We start from the raw sequence: 12,695 nt of genomic DNA, 5'->3' as shown, positions 1-12,695 counted from the left end.
ATGCCGACAGATATTCCCGCGCACCAGAAAAGAAGACGGGTTTCTCATGCGGCGATTACGAAATGAGAAAATTGCGCAGTCGATGGTTCGCGCCGTCTAATTACGGGACGAAATCCCGAGGTCGTCTCGACGTTCCCGCGGTTACAGGGTATCCACTATCGAGTAACAGTTTCGCGTGTCTAATTGGACACGTGTAGTTATTTGCTACGGCCAAGTCCTGATCGAGCCTGTTCCGCGCTCTCAAAGTAGCACGCGCACGCGTGTGTGCGTTTACACGCGCCACAAACTCGCAAACGTGAACACACAGGTATACTTGCAGGGCCAGCCCATAAAAGCTCGTGGACACCATAACTTCGCAAACACGCCTCCTACATACGCGGCTACGCGCGTTCTTCCACCCGATAAGAGGCCACTCGTGTACGCGCTGCGTGTGACGCGTCCGCGTGACCGTGTGCGTGCACGTGCGTAAAACCATTGTGCAAGCTACGTTTCAAATCGCCGCGAACAGTCGAATCGAACTCGCCTCTGTAAAACCACTTTCTTCCACCCTCGTTCGTATTCTTGCGAGTATTATTGCATCGATGATTCTTTAAACGGTCTGATTAAATCTGACACGAAAGTATTTTCAGAGCGTAGAAATTTGCATATTGCGGGTCACATTTTCGCAAGACTGTCTCCAATAAGTGATAGCTATAATTCGTATTTCGAAACCGCCGGTCTTGTTGCGCAATACAACGAAGATCCATTTATCTAATATTCGTTTATACGAATGATATTTTAGTTAGTCAGTTCGATTAAACGATCTTCTGCTCGTTTGATCCATTAGAAATTACTTAAAAATCACTAGGAGTGCGAAAACGAATGAGCTATCATTATATAAAGTCCACTTGCACGAACTGTTTGACCCTCGGATAAATTTAAATAAATATTTCCGAGTTCTATCGTATTCGTTTCTTACTTATTCGATTATAAAAGCAATAATTCGTACCTCATATGCCTCGTACTGGAATTTACTTCTCCAAACCGAGAATTGTCTGACAATGAAAATCTATGGCATTAAACCAAACGTTAAATCGTCGAACGTTTGATCGCAAATAGGTTACAATTATCCGGATATAAATGTCTATCGCGACTTCGTATGAATAGTTAATCATCGAATAACATTTTCCGGGAAAGAGAGCGATTCGATCGTGAAATGCCAGTCCACGACTCGAACATGCGCCCCGAATCTCCAATAGGGTGAAAGAGAGACAAAGAGAGGGTGGGGGAGGAGAGAATTGCAACTCGAACCTACCACTTAGAAGCATGCATGCCCGAGTAGGATAATGTTACGCATTTTCCGCACTCGTGCTCGCCAACTATTCCGAAGCACGGCACAGGGCCGTGAAAACAATCGATATCGCGAAACCGCCAACGGCTCCAACACCGTTACGTATATTCCGGGCCCCGCTCATCGCCTATCGAAACACCGTGCCGCCACCCGCGAGTATCAGCGCGTTCTCGCGTCAGAAACGCCGATAACGCGGCGTCGTTAATAATCCTCGGCGCCCCGTATTCGAGCCATGTACCAAGGAAATTTCTATAAAGCGGAGAGAAAACAATGCCGAAATGCGCTCGTTGCTTTAAGCTCGAAAACCAAATATCGATCTCGTCCGCCTCTCCGCCGCGTTCTTCGCGTTACAAATCGAAACTACCCCTTTTTTTTTTCTAGAATCGTCGGAAATTATTCGAGACGCAATTCCAAACGATTTCGAATATCTCAGCCTTCGATGTTTCGATAGCGAATTCGATTGTAATTTCGATACAACGTAATACACTCGTGCGACGCTTTGACGATTTTCCGTGTCGGGTCGCGGGAAATAAAATCGTGATACATCCAACGGGTCCTCGATCCAGCATCGACAATGGTCGTCTGTAATCCCGCGGAAATTTAAGAGTTTCGTGATTCGACACGGATGATCCGAACGCCAGATGAACGGATGTTCCGGAGCGAACGTGTTTTTCTTCGCGGCTCCGCACGATCCTACTCCGTCTAAGGATGAACGAACCGTGGGGCCACGATTTAACGTTAATTTTCGATTCGACATGACGATTATCCCTATACCGTCTTTCTCTATCTTTATCTTTCTTCCTCTCTCTTTCGTGACACGGACACGGCGTACGCGGCGTTAGACAATGAACTGCCCTCGGGTTCCCAGGAACGGATCGCCGGTAGAGATGGAACGGGACGAAGGAACGGCAATTACGCGTAATTCGCAGGTGTTGTGAGAAAATGGCGGTTGCTGGATGTGTTTTCAACCTTAATCGCGGCAATTTTTCTGCCATTACTAAGTTTATCGGCACCGTACGCGCCGCGTTCGGCACGATACACACACCGGACCGAGCCGGACGGCCGCGATTTAACATTATGATCGCGCGCCACGTCGATGCCACGTCTCCGTACACACACGTATACGCCGAACAGAGAAAGAGAAAGACAGAGAGAGAGAGAGAGAGAGAGAGAGAAAGAGAGAGAAAATTCGCGAGCGAGCCGGTTGAACGCGCGAAAAATGCTCGTCGACGCGTTACGTTCCAGCGCGTTTCGAAGGAAACGCGCGAAACGTGTTATTTCGTCGGACGCCAAAGTCCCACCGTGAATATTGTAACGGCCGGCTTGATCTACGGTTTCGGATTGAGCAACGGGGATAATCGAGCGATGCCACCGGCGCTCGTGTCCGCTTGAAAATCGTTTTGCCTGCAAGATTCTAACGGCACAAGGACGAAACTGTCCATAACGAGGTGTTTCGGTCGTAATTATGCCCTCTATTCGCAATGGTGTCGCAACGATCTCGCGATCGTAACGCGAACACAGATTCGCATACCTGTCGCTACTTACGTAAACATATAAAAATAAATTATTCGAAAATCCTTCACGAGGAAGGAATACCCGAAACAAGGATAAATTATATAATATACACGTTTGGGACGAAAACTTCGCAGAAACGAGTGTTTGATAGACACTTTGCCTATATACTTGAATTTATGTGTTTCTTGGTATGGAAAACGCGCGTAACAAATTCTCATAATTCTTAGTTACGCTACAGAGAAACTTTTCGATACCTCCCTATCGCGATTACTGCGAGTATAAGCCCATAAAATTACCCGATCAGTCGGTTCTGTGGATTTATGGTTTATGGAGAAACGAAATTTCCCCTTTCGAAACCAGTACGAAAGTAAGGCGAGATACTCGCGGATTGCGAAACGCTACGAGTCAATGAACGAACGATATTAAAACCAGCACCGTTTCCACTCACGGCAAAGTAAATACGGCGAGGCGAGGCAACCAATGCAGACAGAGCAGCGAAGGTGGTCACTCGTTTCCCGAGAGATACGATCGTCCGAAATGGATTCAGGTATTTCCTGTTTCCTCGTGTATCTTCGCCACCTGCACCCGTTTCTCAACTTTTTCATCGGCATGTCCTCTGCATGTTTCATAAGGATTCTGCGCGGAGGTGTAAAAAGCGGAATCGAGAATGAATCGGAGTATAAATTAAGCGGTAAGCCACTGTCGGTGACGCCGTTTCGAAACAGCGTGACACGCGAGAACGGACGAAGGCGGAAAATCAAAGGCGACTGTGTCGTTACCGACAGGAACGATTTGGCAAATAATTTTCGCTTTTCATCGCGTAATTCGAGAAGAAACGGCCGGTCACGGTCGGACACGTCGTCGTTCGAGATACACGATCACGTTTGCGCGTTCGTGACCGAAACACGCGTGAAAACGCGATTCTCACCGCGAATCGTAAAAGATGAAAGCGAACGAGGAAAGAAGGAAAGAAAGAAAGAAAGAAAGAAAGAAAGAAGGAAGGTCGCAGGGGAGAACGATGCAGCGTGCAAGACGTTGTGAATCATTCGACAAAAACAAGCGCTTGTAAGCTTAATTAGCTCGTCGTGACGACGAGCGTTCGTGTAAACGAGCGCAAACACGGTCGGACTTAATTGACCGGGCAAATACAAAAATCTTGGGAAAACACTGGTATCTCGTCGGTGCGCTCGGAGCGTTTCGTTCGACGAATACGCTTCTATTGATGTATTTGTCGGAGTTTTGAGGCGACACGGTTTTCCAATATTCCGATACACGGGCCTGTGCACAGGGGGCTTCGATGGCAGACAGCCGAAAAAACGACGAGTGTCGTGACCTTCGAGAGGAAAAAAAAGCTTGCCTCGACGAGTGGTGCGCGCGACTCGTTCTCTCGTGGGAGAACGGATCAACGGAGCACGGTTTTTCCGCGAACGAACGAAAGACCGGCGATTCACCATTCGTGAAAGCGATCAGACTAGAACGCAAGAACAGTGGAATACCGACGGCAAATGTCATCGGGGGCCGAGCATGCACCGCAGACGTCACGAATCGAACCGTTATCGCGAACCCGTGAGCTCGCGTTATCTATCGATACTTCGAATCGTTGTTTCGAGTGTTCTTCTTTGTTAAACGATCCGATCGATGATCGCGGTAATCAAGCACCGAGACGATAAACGAAGAAAGAAAAACAAAGTATCGCGGGAATGTTAGCCGTAATCGCCCTACGTGCTCTAATATTGATATAAATGAATCACACGCGGCTCTCCTCTCCAGAGGCCTTCGATCACCGGCGTCACCTAAATTTCCAGCAACTTCTATCCGAAGTTTCTTACGGCCGGTCGTAACTTATTCTCCCAGAGGAGCAGCCAGAGGCACGTAGCCTTCAGCACACACGCCACGAAATTTCACGAATTTCTGCCGCGAAAATCAAAGGTCTACGAACGTATAATACGGAACAGCAGTGGATGGTTCGGTACCGAATGTCGGTCGAAAACATTCGGGAAAGATAGTTTGTTCGCCAACTAATCACGAATGCTCTATTCAACGGGTAACACGTCGATAATCACGAACGAACGTGCTCTGATTCCAATATCCGGATGGCTGGCTACGAACGCGATTACAAACGAAGTAACAACGCGCGTATCTTTGAAACGCCGAATCTATGAAGGATACGCGTCGAGTATTCTTCTCGAGGTCAAGCCTCGTTCACCGTACTCCGAAATACGTGCACGAGGGTCAACTATATGTATACGCGCATAGAATTCTCGGATCACGTGTACACACAACGCGTTTGTGGTTACTACGGACTAAGCACAGCCGTTTCAAAGCTTTGAGCATTGGCTCGTAAAACGAGACCTAATGCGAGGTCTTCCCGCGGGACGTGTCAAAGTCACCGGTGCCGTCGCTTCTCGCGACCTTTGCTTTCACGACAGAGGATACCGTGAGCACGCTGCCACGAGCTGCTCCTCTTGATTTTCAAACGCTTTTATCCAGCACGAACACCGCGCGAATCGAGTCGTGTGTTTTATTCGTCGTTGACGCGTTGGAAAAGCGCGGGAACCTCTCGAGATTTTATTGAATTTCGAGCGCGCACAGATCACGCCGATAGAATACGACTCGGGTACTTACAAGATGGAAGACGAAGACGGCGTGGTCTGGGTACATCGCACGAGCAATTTAAATCGGAACGCACAGAACTGTCACTGACACATGAGAAGCACTCCGGTTCCGTAGCTATCCAGTCGAGCCGAGCTAGGGCGAGAAAAATCAACGTGGACGGGACACGAGGAAAGGATCCTTGGCAGCGGCAAATCGAGCCGTACTTCCGCAAGATCGGTGGACCGATCGGAGCACGACCAAGCGTCCGACGGCTCGGCGTTCGCTTCTCTCGATCGCCTCGAGGCACGAGGAAGCGGTCCTTGGAAATTTCCTCCCTTCCTCTGTTCGTTGATCGCACACCGCTAAATACCGAGAACTCTCGCGTCTCTTCAAACGGCCTGATAAATTATACTCCTCACTGTGGTGAACCGGTTGCTAGTTCTCACTACGCTCGAACGCAAGAACGCTCGAGGAATAAACAACTCACGATGATACGCACCGTACGAAACGAGCAACAGGGCTGCTCGCCAACTTTCTTCCACCCAGTACACACGTAAAACAAACGCAACAATTTCTCACGAAACAACCATGTTTTCCGCGCACTACTCGACGAATCGTTTCATCCGATCATAGGGGTAGGTCGGTTCGGTCCACTATGAAAAATTTCAATCTCTCCAACCGCCGTTGTTGATCGCAGCTGCTGCCCCGATCGTAGCGCACTATCCAAACCGTGTATCACGCTCTCCACGAGTCACCATGATTCCGATGATCGTTCGACACGCGTTCGAATCGCGCACGACCGTACTCGACGGAACAGTCACCGGGTCCCGTAAGCCAGGACGAAGCAGCAGTGACTCCGAACGGTTCGCCGCGAGGTGATCATCCACGAGGAAGAACAACGACACGCTCGATCCGCTTTCAGCGGCGTCGACGGAGAAACTAACCGAGCTCGGGGGACGAGAGAGCGTCGGCCCCCACCACCGACGCTCGCCGCGCATCCCCACCGCTCCGACAGCCGAGTGATTCCCCTCTCGCGCCTAGTCACCCACCCCATCGCCTCGGTTCGCCATCCACGGCAACCAGCTCGCTTCTAGCCACCGCTCGCCCCTCCGTAAGCCTTCGTTCCTTCTCTCTCGCGAACCCGACGGCAACCTATTTCCCTCCCTTACCACCAGGTTCACCCGTTCTCGCTCTTTCTCTTTCACTCTCTTTCCATACCTCCTCCTCGCACCCATCTATCCTTCCCTCCCTACCTCTCAGCCGCTTTCCCTTACCGATGCTCTGTCGGTTTCCGAAGCTCTCGCTCTTTCTCTCGTTCACGCTCTCTCCGCTTGCCCTCGTCGCTGAACTCTCAAGGTGGAGGCACTCGGCGACCGAAGGAGATGCGCTCTCTTGGTATCTTCTCGTTCTGCCTCTCGCTCGCCGCTACTTTCCCGTGTGTTCACGACCGTGCGTGCGTGGCGGACGGTCCTAGCGTAGTGTGCACGGCCGAGAGAGGTGAACCGTTAGGTGGTGAGATCCAAAGGGTGTTCTAATCGCTCCGTAAACGAAGACCCGACGTTCGATGTGTCGCCTGTTTACAACTATTCTCCGAGAGAGAGAGAGAGAGAGAGAGAGAGATCGGTTGATAGGGGTGGTCGGATTTTTGAGATTTCGATGTTACAGAGGATGTAATCGACCTGAGTAGAGACGCGACAAATTGAACCGTTTCGTTCGTTGATCCAGATCATTCTGTAAGTGATCGGAAGCAGATAAATACAATTCGTTATGGAGGATCATCGAAGAGTACGGCATTGAGGGTTGTCGGTCCGCTGTTTGTTAGTTCGTCGATGCTTCGTAACTCGCGCCGTTTTAATTGCCATTTTAATTTACAATAGATTGTTTATCGCGATACGATACGAGTGACGGATGGAACGAGGAAATAATTCAAGGATTTCCTCCACCCCCGCTGTCGTGTTCTTCTTAACGTCTCGATATCGAGGTAGCGTTAAGCTACGAGTCGTTTAATCTAATCGAAAAATAATATTTCCGCTCCATCTCGAGCAAGAGTCGAAACGCTTAAGCACGGTAACGATTAAAGGAGTCGGCTACGTCGTTCTAACGATGCGACGCGATTTTACGCCATCGACTTTTTCACGTGGAAGGACGCGACGACGCGCTAAACAATAACGTCTCGCGATTACCACAAATCCTCCGCCGCTTTCTTCGTCACTTATCACGGCCCGCTGATCCGGGTTAAGTCTCCTAAAGCGTCCGGGAGGAAAGCGACGCTTGTAAAGCGTTCGCGGAATCGCTTCGGCCACGTAACCGAGCGTGTATACACGGCCGGTCCGTGAAATACGTCATGTCCCCGAAATTTATTCATCCGTATTTCTTACGAACGGTGAAAACCGCCCCTGGACAAAAGAGCAACCCTATCTCCGAGGTATCGCATAAACAACCGAGATCGCGATCTTCCTTGAGAATGTACGATCCCCTTCTCCCACTCCGAGCTTTTCTCCCTATATCCCTTTACGTGTCACCGGTGGGTTGCAGCTATTCGAGAGTGCGAGCGAATTCACAAAAGAGACACGCTCCCTCTCGAGCTTTCTCCCGTTAATCCCAAAAGTCCATAAATAGTAAAAGGGAGTGTATTCTCCGATGGGTCGTTTACAGGATCACGATGATACCGTGACACGGGCCGATGACGCTTTAATCCGGCGACGCTACGCGTCAATCAGAGTATCGTAGAATTTGCGACCGCCGTTCTCGCATGCAACTGTTCGATTCGAATCGTCGACACTCGTGTTACACTAGCGAAATGGAGGATTAGATGGCAACGATTACACCTCTGTGAAGGCATTCGTATCGTATCGATGATCGAAAGAGGGTGGGATAATTTGAACAGACTCGACGAGGAAAATAATAATAATCATAGTCCGAGCTTAGGAATCCGACGATTGTTTTCCAACGTATCCACGCAGAACTTGTCATTAGATGTTAAAACACGCAGCGATCCCTCGCATCGAGCAGGGGCGTTAGAAAGCTAATTCTTTCCAAGATGCCGTACAGACAATTGTGTAATGCAAATGCCGTCATGTTCCAGCTTACGTAAACGATCCACGCGAACGATTACCAACGAGTCACTCAATAGAACGCCAAGAATACCAATAGTGCATGACTTCTTGGCACGTTTCACGCTTGATCTAAGGACAAATCGGCGCCCGTTACTATAAAATCGCAACGCATTAGAATTTTCCGTTCTCCTCTGTTTGCGAAATCGAAACAGCTCCCTTCAGATACGAGCTCTGTCCGCTGAAAATGCTGATCAACGCTATATCATCGACTCGCCGAGAACTTCCAGCGCGACGAAAGCTTGCACGTGTTCGTAGGTGAAACGCGATTCGTTTCAACGGTTTCGAATACTGCTGCTTACCGTAGAAGCGTCGCCGTGTCCCACGCAAACTCAAGGTCCACGATGAGTTTCCAAGCGACGCAGCACGCTTTCACACTTCACGAACCTACGACAATCATCACTGTCTAGCTACCATGGCGTTCGAGCAGCTGCCTGAAACGAGATTTCGGGGATGTTCGGCGGAGAGGGGGCGAGTAGGTGGCCCATTGTCAGGGCGAGTTCTCTCTGTTAACCTTCGTGAACCATCATCGGCTATTGACTATTTCACGGTTCGTCCCAGCGCGTAAAAAGCGAAAAATTCGAACAAGTCCCTTCCAAAATGAAGCGGCAAAACGATCCTTTATTACCTCGCGATTGTAGCGGTGACGTTTTAATCGTGCATACATATTTCGAGAAATATCGAACACCTGTCGAATAACAGAATGAAGAAATCTATCGGTATGCGAATTAAATTTCAAAAAAAAAAAAAAAAAAAAAAAAAACTGGCGAGTCTCGCGTCGGATCGATATTTCTCGCTCGAGTAATTAGTCCAGTTCGCTTACGATACAGCAACACGGCCGTGTCGTACGAGCGAACATTATTCGAATCCGTTCCGCGTGTCTGACATCATTTTACAGCCTCGTTGATTTTATGGAAACTCGTATCAAGCGAGATGCGAGAATTTCACGACACGTGACCGATTTCGCGAGTTACGAGCGCGAATAAGCCGGGAGCCTCGGGTTAAAATCTACCCTGCTCGATACGATGTTGCGCGACTATCTAAAACGCGAAGAAGAAACGACACGTAAGAACGCAAAGTTTCCACGTTCCGCGAGCGAGCGCGCAGAGACACGTGGAACGGAGAACGAAGGGTCTTTAACGACTTTTCCGACCGTTGTATTTTACGCGTGTTGCGTCAGCGTTGTCCGATAGAATGGAACATCTGGCTGGGGAATTAAACGTCACGCATAAGACCGATTCTACTAGCTCGGACTATACTTTGCCGCCTATAGTTGTTTCCTGTGCCCGATAGATACTATGTATGAACTTTAACGAGCGGAGTCGTTCTATGTGTTACGGTCACTTAACTAATCGTAATATACAAAGTCGAGTTCGCCTTTTACATCGCCACTTACGACTCCAAACGATTCGCTTATTCCGCGAGAACGAGAGAAGCGTAAACGTCGAAAAGAGGAAATACATTTTCCGTCGAAGCTTATCACGAATCAGCCACTCGTAGATTCACCGGTAAACAGATTATACGGAAATCTAGAATCGCCTTAATTCCGCACACGTAGATGTATACGTGCTTCGAGTGTTGTAAGCATTACCGAGCCACGACGCGTAATAACTTCATTTACGGCATGTTTCCGTAACAACCTCCGTGCAACTGTAGCAGCACCTGCTCGTGGGAAAGAATTCTCTTTGTCCGGCTACGATCGAATCGGCGTTGGTCGCGTGTTTCTCTAATGTCAGGACGAGCTTCCACGACCTAACGCAGAACCGGGTTACGCGGTGACACGGCGAAAAGCGACGGAAGAGTTCCGGCGATACGATCTAACGGCGGTGATATCGATTAAATATCGAGCGATTGGCCGGCCGCACCAGGCCGTTCTCTGTACAGCGTACTCACGCAATTTTTCGTTGCTGCGTCCGGCTAGTCCCGAGTCGTTGACGGGTGTCTGGAACAGAAAACGAGCCGGTCATTAACGCTGTATCGGCTTCACCGAGCAGCTATTTATACGACTACGCGATGCACGTATCCGCGTGTACACACGGCCGCGGCCGCGCAAGATCGAATCTCGAAACTCGTTCGCTATGCGACCAATAGCTGTGGTTCGTTTAAACGCGTTCCCCCTTAATCCCACTATTTCTTCCATTATAATCACACTATGGACAAGACAGCGTGCCGAACCATCCCATTTGCGTTAAATGCTCGCATTACCTGCGTATACCGTGCAAAGATTATTGCCTCGCATGGAAGGTGTATCAATTGTACGCAGCTCGCGAAGCGTGCGTTTCTCTGCCGTACAACAAACGGAAGAAGGTAAAGGAATTGTCGTGTAGTTTGGCTTTTAAAGACGGTCCGAGATGAGGGAAACGGCGCCGATAACGGTGGCCGATAACGAAACATATCCTTGCGACTATAAGCGTGGTCATTGGCGTATCCAAGATAAAAGAACATTGTATTAGATTATCGTAAGGTTTTGCATTCGAGGGATTTCAGTAATCCATTCTCTTTCTGCAATCCCATTATCGGCCATTTTCCTTACACACACATATGACGCGACTGCTTTCGCGTCACCATGTTTCGAGGGATGATCTCTCGCACGGAATTGGCCTCGTTGAAAATAGGGACGATCCAACTGGCATATAGTGGCCGCTACTCGTCCGAGACTGTTATGTTTCTTCCCGTTTACGCCAAAACTATCGTAACGCGACCAAACTATACAAAGCGAGCGTAGTTTATAGGATCGTTCCATTGCTGAATGAAGTTACAGGCTACGATCGCGTGTAATAAATCGGGCCGGCTACGTCGTCTATTTACGCGTTTCGAGGACGGCCGTTTACTTATCCGTCTCGTCTGGCGGAATAGCATTTTACATAAATCAGTGATTAATTCCGTGGAATCGGTGCTGCGAGCCGCTCCATTGACTGTGCAAACACACGTACAGGGATCATGTACATATGCTATGAACACGTGCGTACGAGACTATCGTCCACGTGGCGACACAGTTCGCTTTCTTTTTCTATTTCACCATTTCTCTCTATGTCTATCTTTCTCCTTTTCTCGGCCAACAGGCGTTCGCCGGCATAATAATTGTGACACGTATCGAATGCATTCATTTCGCGTAGGTAACGTCTCACTCGACGTCGCGACGTTTGCGAGCGCAAACGCCGGAGGGGAGACACTGTTACCACGCTTCGCTATTACCACACTCACGCTTTATTCACTCACACTCGCTATTTATACTGGCGTTTATACACGCGTTTGTACGTGTGGAGACGTAGCCACGTACTGAGCGATTCGTACACACGTATACACACGGATGCATATTGGAGCCGAGGGACCGACGGCCCTTTTGGAGATCCTCCCTATGGGGCAACCAAGATCGACTCGAATCGAAAGGGAACCAGCCCGAAGCGGGTCGGGAGTGGTGCCAACTTAATGAGGGACCACCTAGCTCTAACTGTTTGTTTTTCGACGAGATCGGGCCCCAAAGGAAATACGCTGGCGCGATCCACCGAACGGCCGGTCCCGTTCACGGCCTTGTATCGCGAGCCCTATTCCCATAACTTCCGCGATTTGGGCGTGAAATTACACGCGGCGGAGTCGGCGCGAGAAACGCCGATAGTTCGACAAAGGTCCGCCCCTTTCGTTCTCGCAGTTCTTCCTTATTTCTTCTCCTTTTTTCTTCCTCGAAATGAATCCGGATGGATATAAAGGTTATCGTTTCTTGGCGACTCGTGGTAACATTGTTACGGAGTTATTTAAGGACAGCGTAGAAAGAAAAGATGAAATTTTCGTTCGAAAGATCAACGGATCTCGATGGTATCCAGGCGCGATACAAAGACCATTAGTAAGACTAAAGTAAAGACTAAAAGTATTAATTCGACGGATCTCTCCGATTTTCCGTAATTCGCGGCTGTAAATTAATCCTCGCCGTGCATTAACGACGCGCAAATTACACGTGCGCCCAAGATATTTAATCCCGAAGACACGCTGTAATTATCATGGGTCGCGCGACGTCCGACTTTTTTCATAAATGGATCCTCGGCTAACGCGATGTAACGCATTTATAACGGGCTTCGATGGTAGCCCGGGACACGAGCAGCCACGGAATTACCAGCTCCTAATGTCGTGTTTTTTTCAGACAAGCT

At 49.1% G+C, this 12,695-nt stretch overlaps 1 protein-coding gene across 8 annotated transcripts in view; it reads right to left on the bottom strand.

Moving 5' to 3' along the window:
- LOC122567462 (latrophilin Cirl-like) overlaps positions 1-12,695 on the bottom strand; it is a 365,088-nt gene that overhangs the window by 282,767 nt on the left and 69,626 nt on the right. For 6 of the 8 annotated variants that reach the window (XM_043726368.1, XM_043726624.1, XM_043726114.1 and 3 more), the window contains exon 2: positions 10,447-10,495. Coding sequence is in view for 5 of the 8 variants with exons in the window: in XM_043726624.1 (XP_043582559.1) it covers positions 10,447-10,495 (49 nt within the window). In the remaining 3 variants the exon portion in view is untranslated. Of the gene's footprint in view, positions 1-5,470; positions 6,360-10,446; positions 10,496-12,695 lie in introns of those variants that run through there. The other 2 variants (XM_043726280.1, XM_043726442.1) reach the window with 2 other exon arrangements.

Source organism: Bombus pyrosoma, linkage group LG1 (assembly GCF_014825855.1).
Source record: "Bombus pyrosoma isolate SC7728 linkage group LG1, ASM1482585v1, whole genome shotgun sequence".
NCBI lineage: Eukaryota > Metazoa > Arthropoda > Insecta > Hymenoptera > Apidae > Bombus > Bombus pyrosoma.
Note: the sequence above shows the minus strand (reverse complement) of the source record. Positions and strands in the feature narration are given on the sequence as shown.